Source organism: Garra rufa, chromosome 18 (genome assembly GCF_049309525.1).
Source record: "Garra rufa chromosome 18, GarRuf1.0, whole genome shotgun sequence".
Lineage (NCBI taxonomy): Eukaryota > Metazoa > Chordata > Actinopteri > Cypriniformes > Cyprinidae > Garra > Garra rufa.
Genome location: NC_133378.1, coordinates 35,954,021 through 35,968,776, shown reverse-complemented (window position 1 = coordinate 35,968,776; position 14,756 = coordinate 35,954,021). Strand labels below are relative to the sequence as shown.

At 38.8% G+C, this 14,756-nt stretch overlaps 1 protein-coding gene across 1 annotated transcript in view; it reads left to right on the top strand.

Moving 5' to 3' along the window:
- The window catches only part of ghrhrl (growth hormone releasing hormone receptor, like), a 34,949-nt gene that overhangs the window by 9,041 nt on the left and 11,152 nt on the right, over positions 1-14,756 (top strand). Inside the window, exons 2-5 of the mRNA XM_073822741.1 lie at positions 729-882; positions 9,411-9,471; positions 12,673-12,742; positions 12,829-12,920. Coding sequence (XP_073678842.1) covers positions 729-882; positions 9,411-9,471; positions 12,673-12,742; positions 12,829-12,920 — 377 coding nt within the window. The remainder of the gene's footprint in view (positions 1-728; positions 883-9,410; positions 9,472-12,672; positions 12,743-12,828; positions 12,921-14,756) is intronic.

The window sequence follows — 14,756 nt, the reverse complement described above, 5'->3', positions numbered from 1 at the left end:
CATGTTTTAGTTTATTTTAAGGCTTTATGCTTAACAATTTTACCTTATTAACTGAATTTAAATCTCAAAAGCCATCCGAAAGTATAGGGTCGTGAGATTTATAAGAAGTCGCTCACCAAGGATGCATTTATTTGATTAAAAATACAGTAAAAACAGTAATAATGTGAAATATTATTGTAATTTAAAATAACTGTTTTCTATTTGAAAATATTGTAAAATGTAATTTATTCCTGTCATGCAAAGCAACATTTTTAGCATTAGTGTCACATGATCCTTCAGAAATCATTTTGATATGCTGATTTGATACTTAAGAAACATTTATTATTATTAATGTTGAAAACAGTTAAAAAAAGTTAAAAGTTAAAAAAAACAGCTTTTACTTATAACATTATACATTTTCACTTTTGATCAATGTAAAGCATTGTTGTTGAATAAAAATATGAATTACTTTCAGAAAAAATAAACATTAGTTAAATATTAGAGGCTAAGCACCTCTGAAAAACTCACCTCTACTAAAAAAGAAAAATATTTCAAATTGCATAAACGTTTCAGACTCAATTTAATTTTCATTCGTTTTTGTGTACAAATATACACCTTCCTTTATTTCCTGCTGAGTTTCTACTTTCTCCATCTGCTAATGTCTTCCTCTCTTGTTTTTTTTTTTCTCTGTCATGCCCTGTTTATCATTCTCAGTGTCTCTCTCTTTCTCTTCCTCTCTCTCTCCGCAGGCGGCCTGTAAAGCGTCGGTGGTGTTTTGTCATTATTGCGTCATGACTAATTTCTTCTGGTTGTTGGTTGAAGCCGTGTATCTGAACTCTCTGCTGGTCTCGGCCTTCCCGCGGAGCCGCCGCTGTCTGTGGAGTTTCGCTCTGCTGGGCTGGGGTGAGACGCTTATATCTCTGTCCCCTAGAGCCATGCGGCCCTGTCCTCTCTCACGCTCTTTCCTTTGGCCATCGCAAATGAGGTTTATCTAATAGTGTAGACAATGTGAGTTATTAAAGGAGCAAAAAGAGAAATTTAGATATTAGACCTTCGATCTTAGTCTGTAGTTCTGACATTATTTGAAGAAGAGTAACTATAAAGATATCTAGTATAGTGTGTACATTAGGGGTCGCCCGATTATCGGCGCTGATATCAAGCACTTTTATCGTTATCGGTATCGGTCATTTTCAAAACAGATTTGCAGATGAAATTATTTAAAAGCATTAAAAAAAAAACGTTTTTGTCAGAGCCCTTGTTATTCTTAATTTTAACATTTGTTTTCATTTTTGCACCAGACATACAGTTGCAGCTGAAACAAACTTTAGGTTGGCTTGAGAAAGGCTAGCTTAAAAGTTTAAAGCAGCTGTAAAAGCTTAAAGTTTTGAACTTTTTATAGATAGATAAAGTGATTAGCATGTTGCTAGCATGATTAGAATGTAGTTAACATGATTCTAACATTTTCCTAGCATGTTTAATAGGTTTCTAGCATAATTACCAAGTTACTAACATGTTTCTAGGAAGATTAGCATGTTGCTAGCATATTTCTAAGCTTGCTAGCAAGTTTCTAGCATGTTTCTAGAATGATTAGCAAGTTACTAGCATGTCATTAACATGTTTCTAACATGATTAGCAAGCTGCTCGCCTGTTTCTAGCATTATTAGGAAGTTGTTAGCCCGTTTCTAACATGTTTCTATCATGATTAGTAAGTTGTTGGCATGTTTCCAACATGATTAGCAAGTTGCTAGCATGTTTCTAGGTAGACTAGCAAGTTGCTACCATGTTTCTGGCATGATTAGCATGTTTCTAACATGATTAGCAAGTTGCTAGCATGTTTCTAGGCTGACTAGCAAGTTGTTTGCATGTTTCTAACATGATTAGCATGATATTTACGTCATTAGCATGACTGACACATTTGTAGCATGTTTCTAGCAGGATTAGCAAGTTGCTAGCAGGTTTCCAGCATGATAAACAAGTTGCTAACATGTTTCTAGCATGATTAGAATGTTATTTACATCATTAGCATGACAGACAAGTTTCTAGCATGATTAGCAAGTTGCTAGCATGTTTCCAGCATGATTATCAAGTTCCTAGCCTGTTTCTAGCATGATTAGCAAGTTGCTAACTAGGGGTGCAACGGATCGCAGATGATCCGTGATCCGTACGGTATAAAAGTGTATAATTTGCATATGTTTTGTCTTGCCAATTTAACCATTCAAACTACTTAAACTGCTGCAGCAAAAGAGAACACGCGCGCTGTTTCTTTCTTTTTTTTCCCGTTGCCGCACATACCTGAAGCGAGCACGCGCACAGAGAGAGAGAGACGCGCGATTCAAACTGCGTGATTCACAGATTGATTCCTCTTTAAAACTTCTCTTAACATACATACAAAGTTATGTTTAATAACCGTTTTGGTATTCTGGTAAACACAGTCGGTTATGTCTTCAGTAAACCGAAACAGCTGAGAAAGATGCGTGCCAGTATTAGAGACGTGCATTAGGCCTTAAAGACACAGCGTCCTATTTATACCTGCAGTGAGAAGCACTAGTTATTTTACAATTAAATATTAAATTTCTGCACCTGAATACTAGTGTTATTGATTTTATTAGTAACTTTATGTTGTATTCATCTACACTTGTCATTTTTGTAATTGACTTTATTAGTTCAGCTAGTAGTTTTTGCTGTGGATTAGAAGTACTAAAAAGTTAGCATTCAGTAATTATTAAAAAAAACAAAAAATTGTTTTGTTTGTTTTTTTGCTGATCCGAAAAATGATCCGATCCGTGACTCCAAATCCGTGATATGATCCGAACCGTGAGTTTTGTGATCCGTTGCACCACTATTGCTAACATGTTTCTAGCATGATTAGCACATTATTTACATCATTAGCATGACTGACAAGTTGCTAGCATTTTTTCAGCATGATTAACAAGTTGCTAACATGTGTCTAGCATGATAAGCACGTTATTTACGTCATTAGCATGACTGACAAGTTTCTAGCATGCTTCTAGCATGATTAGCAAGTTGCTAGCATGTTTCCAGCATGATAAACAAGTTGCTAACATGTTTCTATCATGATTAGCACATTATTTACGTCATTAGCATGACTGACAAGATACTAGCATGTTTCTAGCATGATTAGCACGTTATTTACGTCATTAGCATGATTAGCAAGTTGCTAGCATGTTTCCAGCATGATTAGCACGTTATTTGTCATTATCATGACTGAAAAGTTTCTAGCATGTTTCTAGCATGATTAGCAAGTTGCTAACATAGCATGATTAGCATGTTATTTACATCATTAGCATGATGAACAAGTTTCTAGCATGTTTCCACCATGATTAGCAAGTTGCTAGCATGTTTCCAGCATGATTAATAAGTTGCTAACATGTTTCTAGCATGATTAGCACGTCATTAGCATTATTAACAAGTTGCTAGCATGTTTCCAGCATGATTAACAAGTTGCTAACATGTTTCTAGCATGATTAGCACGTCATTAGCATGATTAACAAGTTGATAGCATGTTTCCAGCATGATTAACAAGTTGCTAGCATGTTTCCAGCATGATTAACAAGTTTGCTAACATGTTTTTAGCATGATTAGCACGTCATTAGCATGATTTACAAGTTGCTAGCATGTTTCCAGCATGATTAACAAGTTGCTAACATGTTTCTAGCATGATTAGCACGCCATTAGCATGATTAACAAGTTGCTAGCATGTTTCCAGCATGATTAACAAGTTGCTAGCATGTTTCCAGCATGATTAACAAGTTGCTAACATGTTTCTAGCATGATTAGTAAGTTACTAGCATGACATTAGCAAGACTAACAAATTACTAGCATGTTTCTAGCACGATTAGCAAGCTACTAGCATGATTCTAGTTGCTAGGCTTGGCTATATAGTTAAATAGATTAGAAAATATTAGATAAAATGGACGTTTGGACGGATTAGAAATAGTACATAGAAGGGAAGCTTCATTTAGTCTCAAGGGATTCTGGGAGTTTAAATTTAAATTTTGACAGTTGGCGTGCAAATAGTCTTGGCTCATTTAAACATTCCAACAAAACAGATCAGTAGGCTTGAAAAAAGCCAACCTAATTACTGAACCCCCCAGAGACTGCAGTACTTTACAAATACAAGCTTTTCTGAAGATCCAGGACTTTATAAAAAATGCATCTATAATAGATTACTGGCATATTAAAAGTGATAATGTAATATTTTTGAGTTACAGAATTTTTTAATATCACATCTATGTCATAATTATTCAACCCCCATTCAACATGGGTGTTTTTAGTTACTTATTTGTATGGAGGGGAACAAAATTGTCTTAAAACCCAATTAAACCTTCAGAAACTCAATTAGAAAACAGAATTAGCTTGAGGTGTTATACATACATACATTTAGCCCATGCATGTGCTGACGTTTGAGTAGCTAATAATACAAAGTCAACAGAGCTCTCACAAAAGCTATAGAGAATAAATTATTTTATTACTTTAGAAAGTCTAAGGCTATATGAAGATTTCCAAGACATTAAAAGTTCCTAGAGACACAGCTGGCAGCCTTACCCCCAATTTCCACCAGATGCGGAACGGCTGCGTGACAGCTCCGTGTTCCGTCGTCCGTCAGTACCCACCAGGTCCGGATTTGTTACGGAACGGCTGCGGTCATGACTGACAGCTGACGTCACGAGGCCCCATGTAATCTCGCGAATTCTGGTGTGATCGCGCGGTATGTAGTTTCTATAAACAGAACTACCAAACCAGGAACAGTTTTCCATCCGGAGGAGTGTAGGATAGAACTCTTTTCTGAATTACCTACCGATCTCTCTTTTCTGTGGATTTTGATTCTATCACTTCTGCTATAGTTTTCCACGCCGCATCCTTTTTAATGTTGTCCTTATAAAAAGGATGTGAGGGGTCATAGATGATGGGTTGATTCTGTACCTCAATAATCAGCATTTCTTCATCCATCGTGTCAACGGGGTTAAAACTTCAACAAGCCTGTCTCCGCCCATTATGACGTTTTCAAGGTGTAGTGTAGGGAAATATGAGCGCGGTGTATTTTATTTTGAAAATTAAACGGATCTTTTATTTTGTTTCTGGCTGTTCTGTTTTGTCACTCGACTTCCTGTCCTGCGTACTCTGCCCTGTAGTGCTGCGGAGCGCTCCAGCATCCGGCAAAAATAGAAGCTCTGCGTATTTGCTCCGGAGGGCTGCGGATCGCCGGAGTCGGAACGCAGCTGTACCGCATTCAGTGGAAATACACTCATCGACTTTAATGGAAACCTATTGACTCCGCCGCCGTGCCGGAGCCGTAACGCAGCCGGTGGAAATTGGGGGTTATTCCTTCGTTTAAAATGTGTTGTACCAGAAAACATCTGAGGGTGTTGAAGAAAAAGCAGAGTATCATAAAATGTTTGATCAGAACAACTGAGGAAAAACCTGCAATGTACAGCCGAAGACTTGCAAGATGACCTGATGAAAGGTGGAAAAACATTTCAGTGCAGAGTATAAGATGAACACTAGACAAGCATGGCTTTCGTGTTGGGGCATTTTGACCAAGAAGAACATAAAATGTTGACTGAATATGCTAAAATTCATTTGGATAGACCTGTGGAGTTCTGGAAGAGTTTTATGGAGTTTATGGAACTTTTTAGACCCATGGATCAGCGGTATGATTGGTACAAAATCAGCAAAACTAATGAGCAGAAGACCACCATCTCTATGGTCAAACATTGAGGTAGACGAGTCCTGTTACAGGGGTGTTGCAAGAAGTGGAAATCATGACCGTATGAAGGACATCATGGATTATTTGAAGTATCAGGCCATTTTGGCAAGAATTGTAATGCCTTTGGTGCAGAGACTGAAGCTGATGATCAATGGACTTTCCTGCATGACAATCATTCCAAAGTAAACATCCAAATCTACTTAAGCTTGGTTAAGGGATGAGTCCTAAAATGTTTTTGAGTGGCCTGTCTCCAGATTTAATTCTCATTAAAATTTTTTGGTCGAATTTGATTATCCGTGATCTGAAAGCTTTTCAGATGAGGAGTGTGCAAAGACTGCAGTAGAGAGTCGTGGCCTAATGGTTAGAGAGTCGGACTTGTAACCCAAAGGTTGCGGGTTCGAGTCTCAGGTCCGACAGGTGGGGGGAGTGAATGTACAGCACTCTCTCCACCCTCAATACCACGAGGTGAGTCCCTTGAGCAAGGCACCGAACCCCCAACTGCTCCCCGGGCGCCGCAGCAATGGCTGCCCACTGCTCCGGGTGTGTGTTCACGGTGTGTGTGTGCACTTGGATGGGTTAAATGCAGAGCACAAATTCCTAGTACTTGGCCTCACTTCACCTCCTTTCCTTTCCTTTCCTTTCCTTTCCTTGTTATAGTTGTTGTGTGACCAAGAAATGTGACCAAAGACTAAATGAAATTGCTAAATTACTGGTTGAGTGAGTGTTGCTGTGTCAGTGTTTATAATACCATTCAGAACACCTCTGAAACCACATAGCAACACACAAAACCATACAGAACACCCCAGAAACCTCATAGTAACACACTTAAACCATTCATAACACCCCTGAAACCACATAGCAACACACTTAAACCATCCAGAACCCCCCCGGAAACTGCGTAGCAACAAACCTAAACCATTCAGAACACCTTGGAAACTGAATAGCAACACACTAAACCATTTAAAACACCCTAGCAACTGCATAGCAACACACTAAACCACCCAGAACACCCTGGAGACCGCATAGCAACATACTTAAACCATCCAGAACACCCTAGAAACCACATAGCAACACACTTAAACCATCTAGAACACACCGGAAACCGCATAGTAAAATGCTAAACCATCCAGAACACCCCGGAGACTGCATAACAACACACTTAAACCATCTAGAACACACCAGAAACTGCATAGCAACATACTAAACCATCCAGAACACCCCGGAGACTGCATAACAACACACTAAACCATCCAGAACAACCTAGAAACTGCATAGCAACACACTAAACCACCCAGAACAACCTAGAAACTGCATAGCAACACACTAAACCACCCAGAACAACCTAGAAACTGCATAGCAACACACTAAACCACCCAGAACAACCTAGAAACTGCATAGCAACACACTAAACCACCCAGAACAACCTAGAAACTGCATAGCAACACACTAAACCATCCAGAACAACCTAGAAACTGCATAGCAACACACTAAACCACCCAGAACAACCTAGAAACTGCATAGCAACACACTAAACCACCCAGAACAACCTAGAAACTGCATAACAACACACTAAACCATCCAGAACAACCTAGAAACTGCATAGCAACACACTAAACCACCCAGAACAACCTAGAAACTGCATAGCAACACACTAAACCACCCAGAACAACCTAGAAACTGCATAGCAACACACTAAACCATCCAGAACAACCTAGAAACTGCATAGCAACACACTAAACCACCCAGAACAACCTAGAAACTGCATAGCAACACACTAAACCACCCAGAACAACCTAGAAACTGCATAGCAACACACTAAACCACCCAGAACAACCTAGAAACTGCATAACAACACACTAAACCATCCAGAACAACCTAGAAACTGCATAGCAACACACTAAACCACCCAGAACAACCTAGAAACTGCATAGCAACACACTAAACCACCCAGAACACCTCAGAAACCACATAGCGACACACTAAACCATCCAGAACACCCTAGAAACCTGCATAGCAACACACAAAACCATCCAGAACACCCTGAAAACTGCATAGTAACACATTTAAACCATTCAGAAAACCCCAGAAACCGCATAGCAACACACTAAACCAGGGCTATTCAATTGGCGGCCCGCCAATCATCTTCGTCCGGCCCGAGGGAGAAGTATGCGCAGGTGGCTTGAATTGTTTTTGTACTAATTAGTTTGTCCACTAGGCAGCAACATTGGCCCGGGCCAGCCAAAAAAGAAATGCAAGACAGCCAAGAACAACAACAATCTACCGGAGACCGCAACAAAATCCACAAAATATTAAGCAGCACAACTGTTTTCAGTATGGATAATAATAGAAATGTTTCTTGAGCAGCAAATCAGCAAATTAGAATGATTTTTGTAGGATCATGTGACACTGTAATGATGCTGAAAATTCAGGTTTGCATGACATGAATATATTAAAACAGAAAACAGCTACTTTAAACTGCAATAGTATTTCACATTATTACTGTTTGTGCTGTATTTTTGATCACATAAATGCAGCCCTGGTGACCATAAGATTTTCTTTCCTTTTGAAAGCTTTTAAATATCTTACCTACTTGAATCACTTGGATGGTAGCGTATGTATGTAATGAGTAATGTACGTGCTTTGTGTCACATAGTGTCAGCCTGTCTATGGTTTTATTTTTGCAGTAATATCCATTTTATTACTGGCTGTACATTATGATACTTATTTTTGAAACCTATTATTTTTCTCATGTTAGCAGCTATTACAGTCTCAGTGACTCCAATCAATGAAGTATAGCATTATCCTTCTGTTGTTCTGTTACTCAATTTACATTTATATTTCTCTGTGTCTCTCTCCTGCTCTCTGTTACCCTGGGAGGGCTGAGGAGTGTCAGAACAACTCGTGTGATTGGCATCTCTATCATCTTTGATTTGAGCAGACAATTGAAAGAACAAACAGTTAAAATTACATTGTCGGTGCAATTCTCAACATGTAAATGAGCAAATTACTGTTCTCATTCTTACACGCATTCCTAGTTTTATTGTGAATGATGCATCTGTGCATGTTATTCTATAGAATTATTTTTAGTTTTACAATTTTATTAAATATAATGATTTTTCCAATCGAGTCCTGAATGATTACATATATTTTTTTATTTTTAACTCTTTCCCTGCCACATACTTTTGCATCACATTAGGAAAGTCCAATTGGTTGCAAATAGCATTTTATGAAATGTATTGTGAGATCTGCTCTTTTTATTTGTAGAAATGAAAATAGAAAGCACTTGAAACAGGACATTTTCTTGTTTCTTGTGCAAATATGTTAAATACTTAATGAATGCTCTCTAAATGCTGTCTAATTTCCATAAACATTTAAGCTTATTTTCATAATTGCTTAAATTATTAATTTTGGATTTCAGACATTTTTTGGTAATTTAACTAAAAGGCACTTAATATTTCATACAGAATAGCTCTGATTCTTTTAATGTGCTTCTGTCTGGGTATCACTGAATAAAGTCTGGATTAAACTGCTTCAGATTCTACATTTAGTGTCATTATCATGATCATGATCATCATTGAAAATAATAGCTTCTAGGTTTATTATCCATGCTCTTTTTTTAACAGAGTTGCATTAAACATTCTCTGCAGGATTTCTTTTCACTAACAACATAATCGTTTTGTCTGTCTCTTGTCTTTTCTCACAGGTTTTCCGCTGGTCTGCATCATCCTCTGGATCTTCTCCAGACTGTATTTTGAGGATACAGAGTAATTGCAAATTTTCCCCTACCTGACTTAGTGGTGCTCGTTCATGCTAGGGTTAGGGATTTAAACAAGCCCCTAAAGCCAAGTCCACACTGCAGAACTCAATCTCATTGCCTTTGATGTTTTAGTCAGCTAGTCTGCTACATAAAGTCCCAGTTCGACACCCGTGCAACGTTCTTCTAGAATGAATGATAGCCTTATCATAAAGCAGTGGCTTCTGTTGTTTGCTGCTTTATTACATCTTACTGGTTAGGACATTAAGTTGTCTGTCTAGTAGGCAAAATATCACAAGACTTGTTCAGTAAGCAGTGACCCAGAACAGCTTAGCATCCACATAGCAACACACTAGAACAATCCAGAAAACCCAAGCAAGCTCATAGCAAAATGATAAAACCATTCAGAACACCCTGGAAATTGCATAGCAAAACACTAAAACCATTCAGAAGACCCTAGAATCTGCATAGCAACACAATAAAATATCCTTAACACCCTGGAAGCCACATAGTAATACACTAAACCATCCCAAACACCCTAGAAACTGCATTGCAACACACTTAAACCAGTCAGAAATTCCCAGAAACCGCATACTACACACTTAAACCATTCAGAGCATCTTGGACACAGCATAGCAACACACTTAAACATCCCAAACTCCGGCAATCGCATAGAAATGCACCTAAACTTTAGAACACCCAAGAAACCGCATAGCAACACACTTCAAATATCCAGAACACCCCAGAAACCACATAGTAACACCAACCATCCAGAACACCCTGGAAACCACATAGTCACACAAACCATTCAGAACACCTTGGAAAACAGCACAGCAATACACTAAACCATCCAGAACACACCAAAAACCACATGGCAACACACTACAACCATCCAGTGCACGCCAGAAACCACAATGTAATACATACCATCCAGAACACCCTGAAAACCGCTTAGCAACACAATTAAACCATCTAGAAACCACATAGCAACACACTAAAACAACCACATAGCAACACACTTAAACCATCCGAACACACAAGAAACCACATAGCAACACACTAAACCATCCAGAACACCCTGGAAACCACATAGCAACACACTTAAACCATCAGAACACACCAGAAACCGCATAGCAACACACTAAACCATCCAGAACACCCTGGAAACCACATAGCAACACACTAAACCATCCAGAACACCCCGGAAACCACATAGCAACGCACTAAACCATTCAGAACACTCTGGAACCCGCATAGCAGCACACTAAACCATTCAGAACACCTCAGAAAACGCAAAGCAACACACTAAACCATCCAGAACACTCTGGAACCCGCATAGCAGCACACTAAACCATTCAGAACACCTCAGAAAACGCATAGCAACACACTAAACCATCCAGAACAGCCCGGAAACCGTATAGCAATGCACTAAACCATCCAGAACACCCCAGAAACCACATAGCAACACACTAAACCATCCAGAACAGCCCGGAAACCATATAGCAATGCACTAAACCATACAGAACACCCCAGAAACCACATAGCAACTCACTAAGCCATTCAGAACACCCTAGAAACCACATAGCAACGCACTAAACCATTCAGAACACTCTGGAAACCGCATAGCAGCACACTAAACCATTCAGAACACCTCAGAAAATGCAAAGCAACACACTAAACCATCCAGAACAGCCCGGAAACCATATAGCAATGCACTAAACCATACAGAACACCCCAGAAACCACATAGCAACTCACTAAGCCATTCAGAACACCCTAGAAACCACATAGCAACGCACTAAACCATTCAGAACACTCTGGAAACCGCATAGCAGCACACTAAACCATTCAGAACACCTCAGAAAATGCAAAGCAACACACTAAACCATCCAGAACAGCCCGGAAACCGTATAGCAATGCACTAAGCCATCCAGAACACCCTAGAAACCACATAGCAACGCACTAAACCATTCAGAACACTCTGGAAACCGCATAGCAGCACACTAAACCATCCAGAACACCCCAGAAACCACATAGCAACGCACTAAACCATCCTGGGGTGCGTTTCCCAAAAGCATCGTTAGCCAACTATGGTCGCAAGTTCCGTCGTTACCAACATAGTTCAACGATTGGGTGTTTCCCAACACCATAGTTCAAACGAACATTCGCAAACAGCGTCACAAACTTACTTGGTTGGAACTACAGCTCTCGACCTGTGGTTAGAAGCATCGTTGCTTCTTAGTAACACATGTGGGCTTAATAAATTATGTTCTTGGTCACAGTTTGCAAGCTAACACGCAGTACAATCTATATCCTCAATTTTATCTAAAAATAAATGCGTTTTACTCTATGTATTTTTGTGCGTCCTTTATAAGCGTTGTTTATGAATAGTGCGCATGTGCACAAATGCCTGAGGGAACCCCGGAGTATGACATAAGAGAGAACGCGCAATGAATCAAACATCAAATAAAGCGAAATGACAGGGAACAAAAATAGTAAATTAGTCATTAGGTGCCATGTTCAATATAGCTGCATTTTTGAGAGACCCTAATCAGTTAAATAGCAGAAGTTATTACTCGGTGACGTCATTAAAAACGGCCCTAAGTTGTTGAACTAATGTGGTTCAAACGACGGAGATGCGACCGTGTTCGGGAAACACTCCTGACTAGCTAGTTCGTTTCCACAACGATGCATCATACTATGGAGGTTAACCAGCGAGTTATGTCGTTGTACGGGAAACGCACCCCAGAACAGCCTAGAAACCGCATAGCAACACACTAAGCCATCCAGAACACCCTAGAAACCGCATAGCAACACACTAAACCATCCAGAACACTCTGGAAACCGCATAGCAACACACTAAAACAATTCAACACCCTAGCAACTACAAAGCAAACCTGTGCAGAACACTTCAGCAACCACGTATAACACTCTAGCAGCTTGGCATTAACTTTAACATATGCAAGCAATATTTTATTTAGAAAATGTAAAAAAATATATATATAGTTAAAGTACAAAAAAAAGAACAGTTCAGAAAAGTCGAATGACTTGAATTGCTTGGTCACAGTGTTTATTATTTCACTGCCTCTTTAGATCCACAGTTGTTCTGCGCTCACATCAGACAGGAAATTAGTCTTTTAATGGATGGGAGAGCAGAACAGGTAGAGATTTAAATCAGCTCTGTCTTATCAAGGCCTTTGGGTGTTTTCCAGGTGTTGGGACATAAATGAAGATTCTCCTTATTGGTGGATCATCAAGGGTCCCATTGTAGTTTCCATAGGGGTAAGATAAAGCGTGAGGACATGGATAAATGAGTTTGGCTCACACACAATTATTTTCAGCTCATATTTTTCTGTTTACCCTACTAGGTGAACTTCCTTCTCTTCATGAACATCATCAGGATTCTGGTGCAGAAACTGAACCCTCGCTTGATCCAGTTCAACAATTCGGCTCAGTACAGGTACAGAAAATATGACAACACCACAAAAACTATGAGTAGGGCTATCAAAAATGGGACAGGAATGGTGTGTCCTCAGGTGTGGAGATGAGTGGGTGCTTCAATTCATTCTCTATGGGAGCTGAGCAGCAGATCTGCGTGGGGGATTGTGGGATTGATAGAGTGGCTTAAGTGGTGAAAGCTTTAAAATAAGCCTAACAAATGACTAGGTTCAGTACATCAACTTTAGTAAATGCATTAATAGCTCCATCAGACAACATTTTTGCTTTTCCACCAACTGCTGAACTGAGCTGTAAAAAAATATCTTGTCAGGTTAAAATGTGTCTTAAATGCTAAATGATTGCATTCATGTGATAAATAATGAATGAAACGATGAAATGCATGGAGCGTGACTTTGAGATCCATGGATAAGCACTACAGATGTACAGCTGAGGCAAACCTCACATGCTGACAGTTAATAGAATTGAGTTCCCAGAACGCCGATGAAGGAGATTGTTGTGGACTTGACACGTCATTGTCACTGCAAGGATCCTTTGATAATTTTTAGCTACGGCGGCTGCTGGAGGTGTGACTCTCTTAAATGCCGTGCCTTTGTTCTTTCGTCTCTACTGTGCTGTACTTCCCCCTGTAGAGCCCACCACATACTGTAACAGCACTGGTGATTATAACAACACTGCCACAGGACATAAGATTGCTTTTGCTATTTAGGGTATTTTAACAGATAACCTGCAAGCAGAGTTTTTTTGAATTATTATAGTGTTATTAATATTTTGAAATAGCTTTCTTATACTGTGTAGATAGACCAAAAGATTTTTGTATTTTTGATTAAAAATACAGTAAAAACAGTAATATTGTGAAACAATTAGATTATATTGTAAATGTAATACAATTGAACTCAGAAGTTTACGTACACCTTGCAGAATCTGCAAAATGGTCATTATTTAACAGAATAAGAGGGATCATACAAAATGCATGCTATTTTTATTTAGTACTGACCTGAATAAGATATTTCACATAAAAGACGTTCACATATAGTCCACAAGAGAAAATAATAGTTGCATTTATAAAAATGACTCTGTTCAAAAGTTACACTTGATTCTTAATACTTTGTTGTTACCTTAACAAGTTCTTCAGAAAAATCCTTCAGGTCCCACAAATTAACATTTTTTCAGCATTTTTGTGTATTTGAACTCTTTCCAACAATGACTGTATGATTTTGAGATCCACTGTTTCACACTGAGGACAACTGAGGGACTCATGTGCAGCTATTACAGAAGGTTTAAACACTCACTGATGCTTCAGAAGGAAAAACAATGCATTAAATTTGAAAATCAGAGTAAATGTAACTTATTTTGTTTTCTGGGAAACATGTAAGTATCTTTTGTAGCTTCTGGGAAAATATGATATTTAGGCAAAATAAGAAAAAGGTACACATCCACATTCCGTTCAAAAGTTTACACCCCTGGCTCTTAATGCATCATCCTGAACAGTTAAACTGCCCGCTGTTCAAGTCCCACTAATTTTTTGGTTTTTCAGCATTTTTGTGTATTTGAACCCTTTCCAACAATGACTGTTTGATTTTGGATCCATATTTTTTTACACTAAGGACAGCTGAGGGAATCATATGAAACTATTACAGAAAGTTCCAACACTCATTGATGCTTCAAAAGGAAACACGATGCATTAAAAGTCAGGGGTGTAAACTTTTGAATGGAATGAAAAAAAAGCACACACAGCTGTGAATCATTCAGGTAACACAACAGTATTAAGAATCAAGTATATGTAAACTTTTGAACAGGGTCATTTTTATAAATTCAGCTATTATTGTCTCTTCTGGAT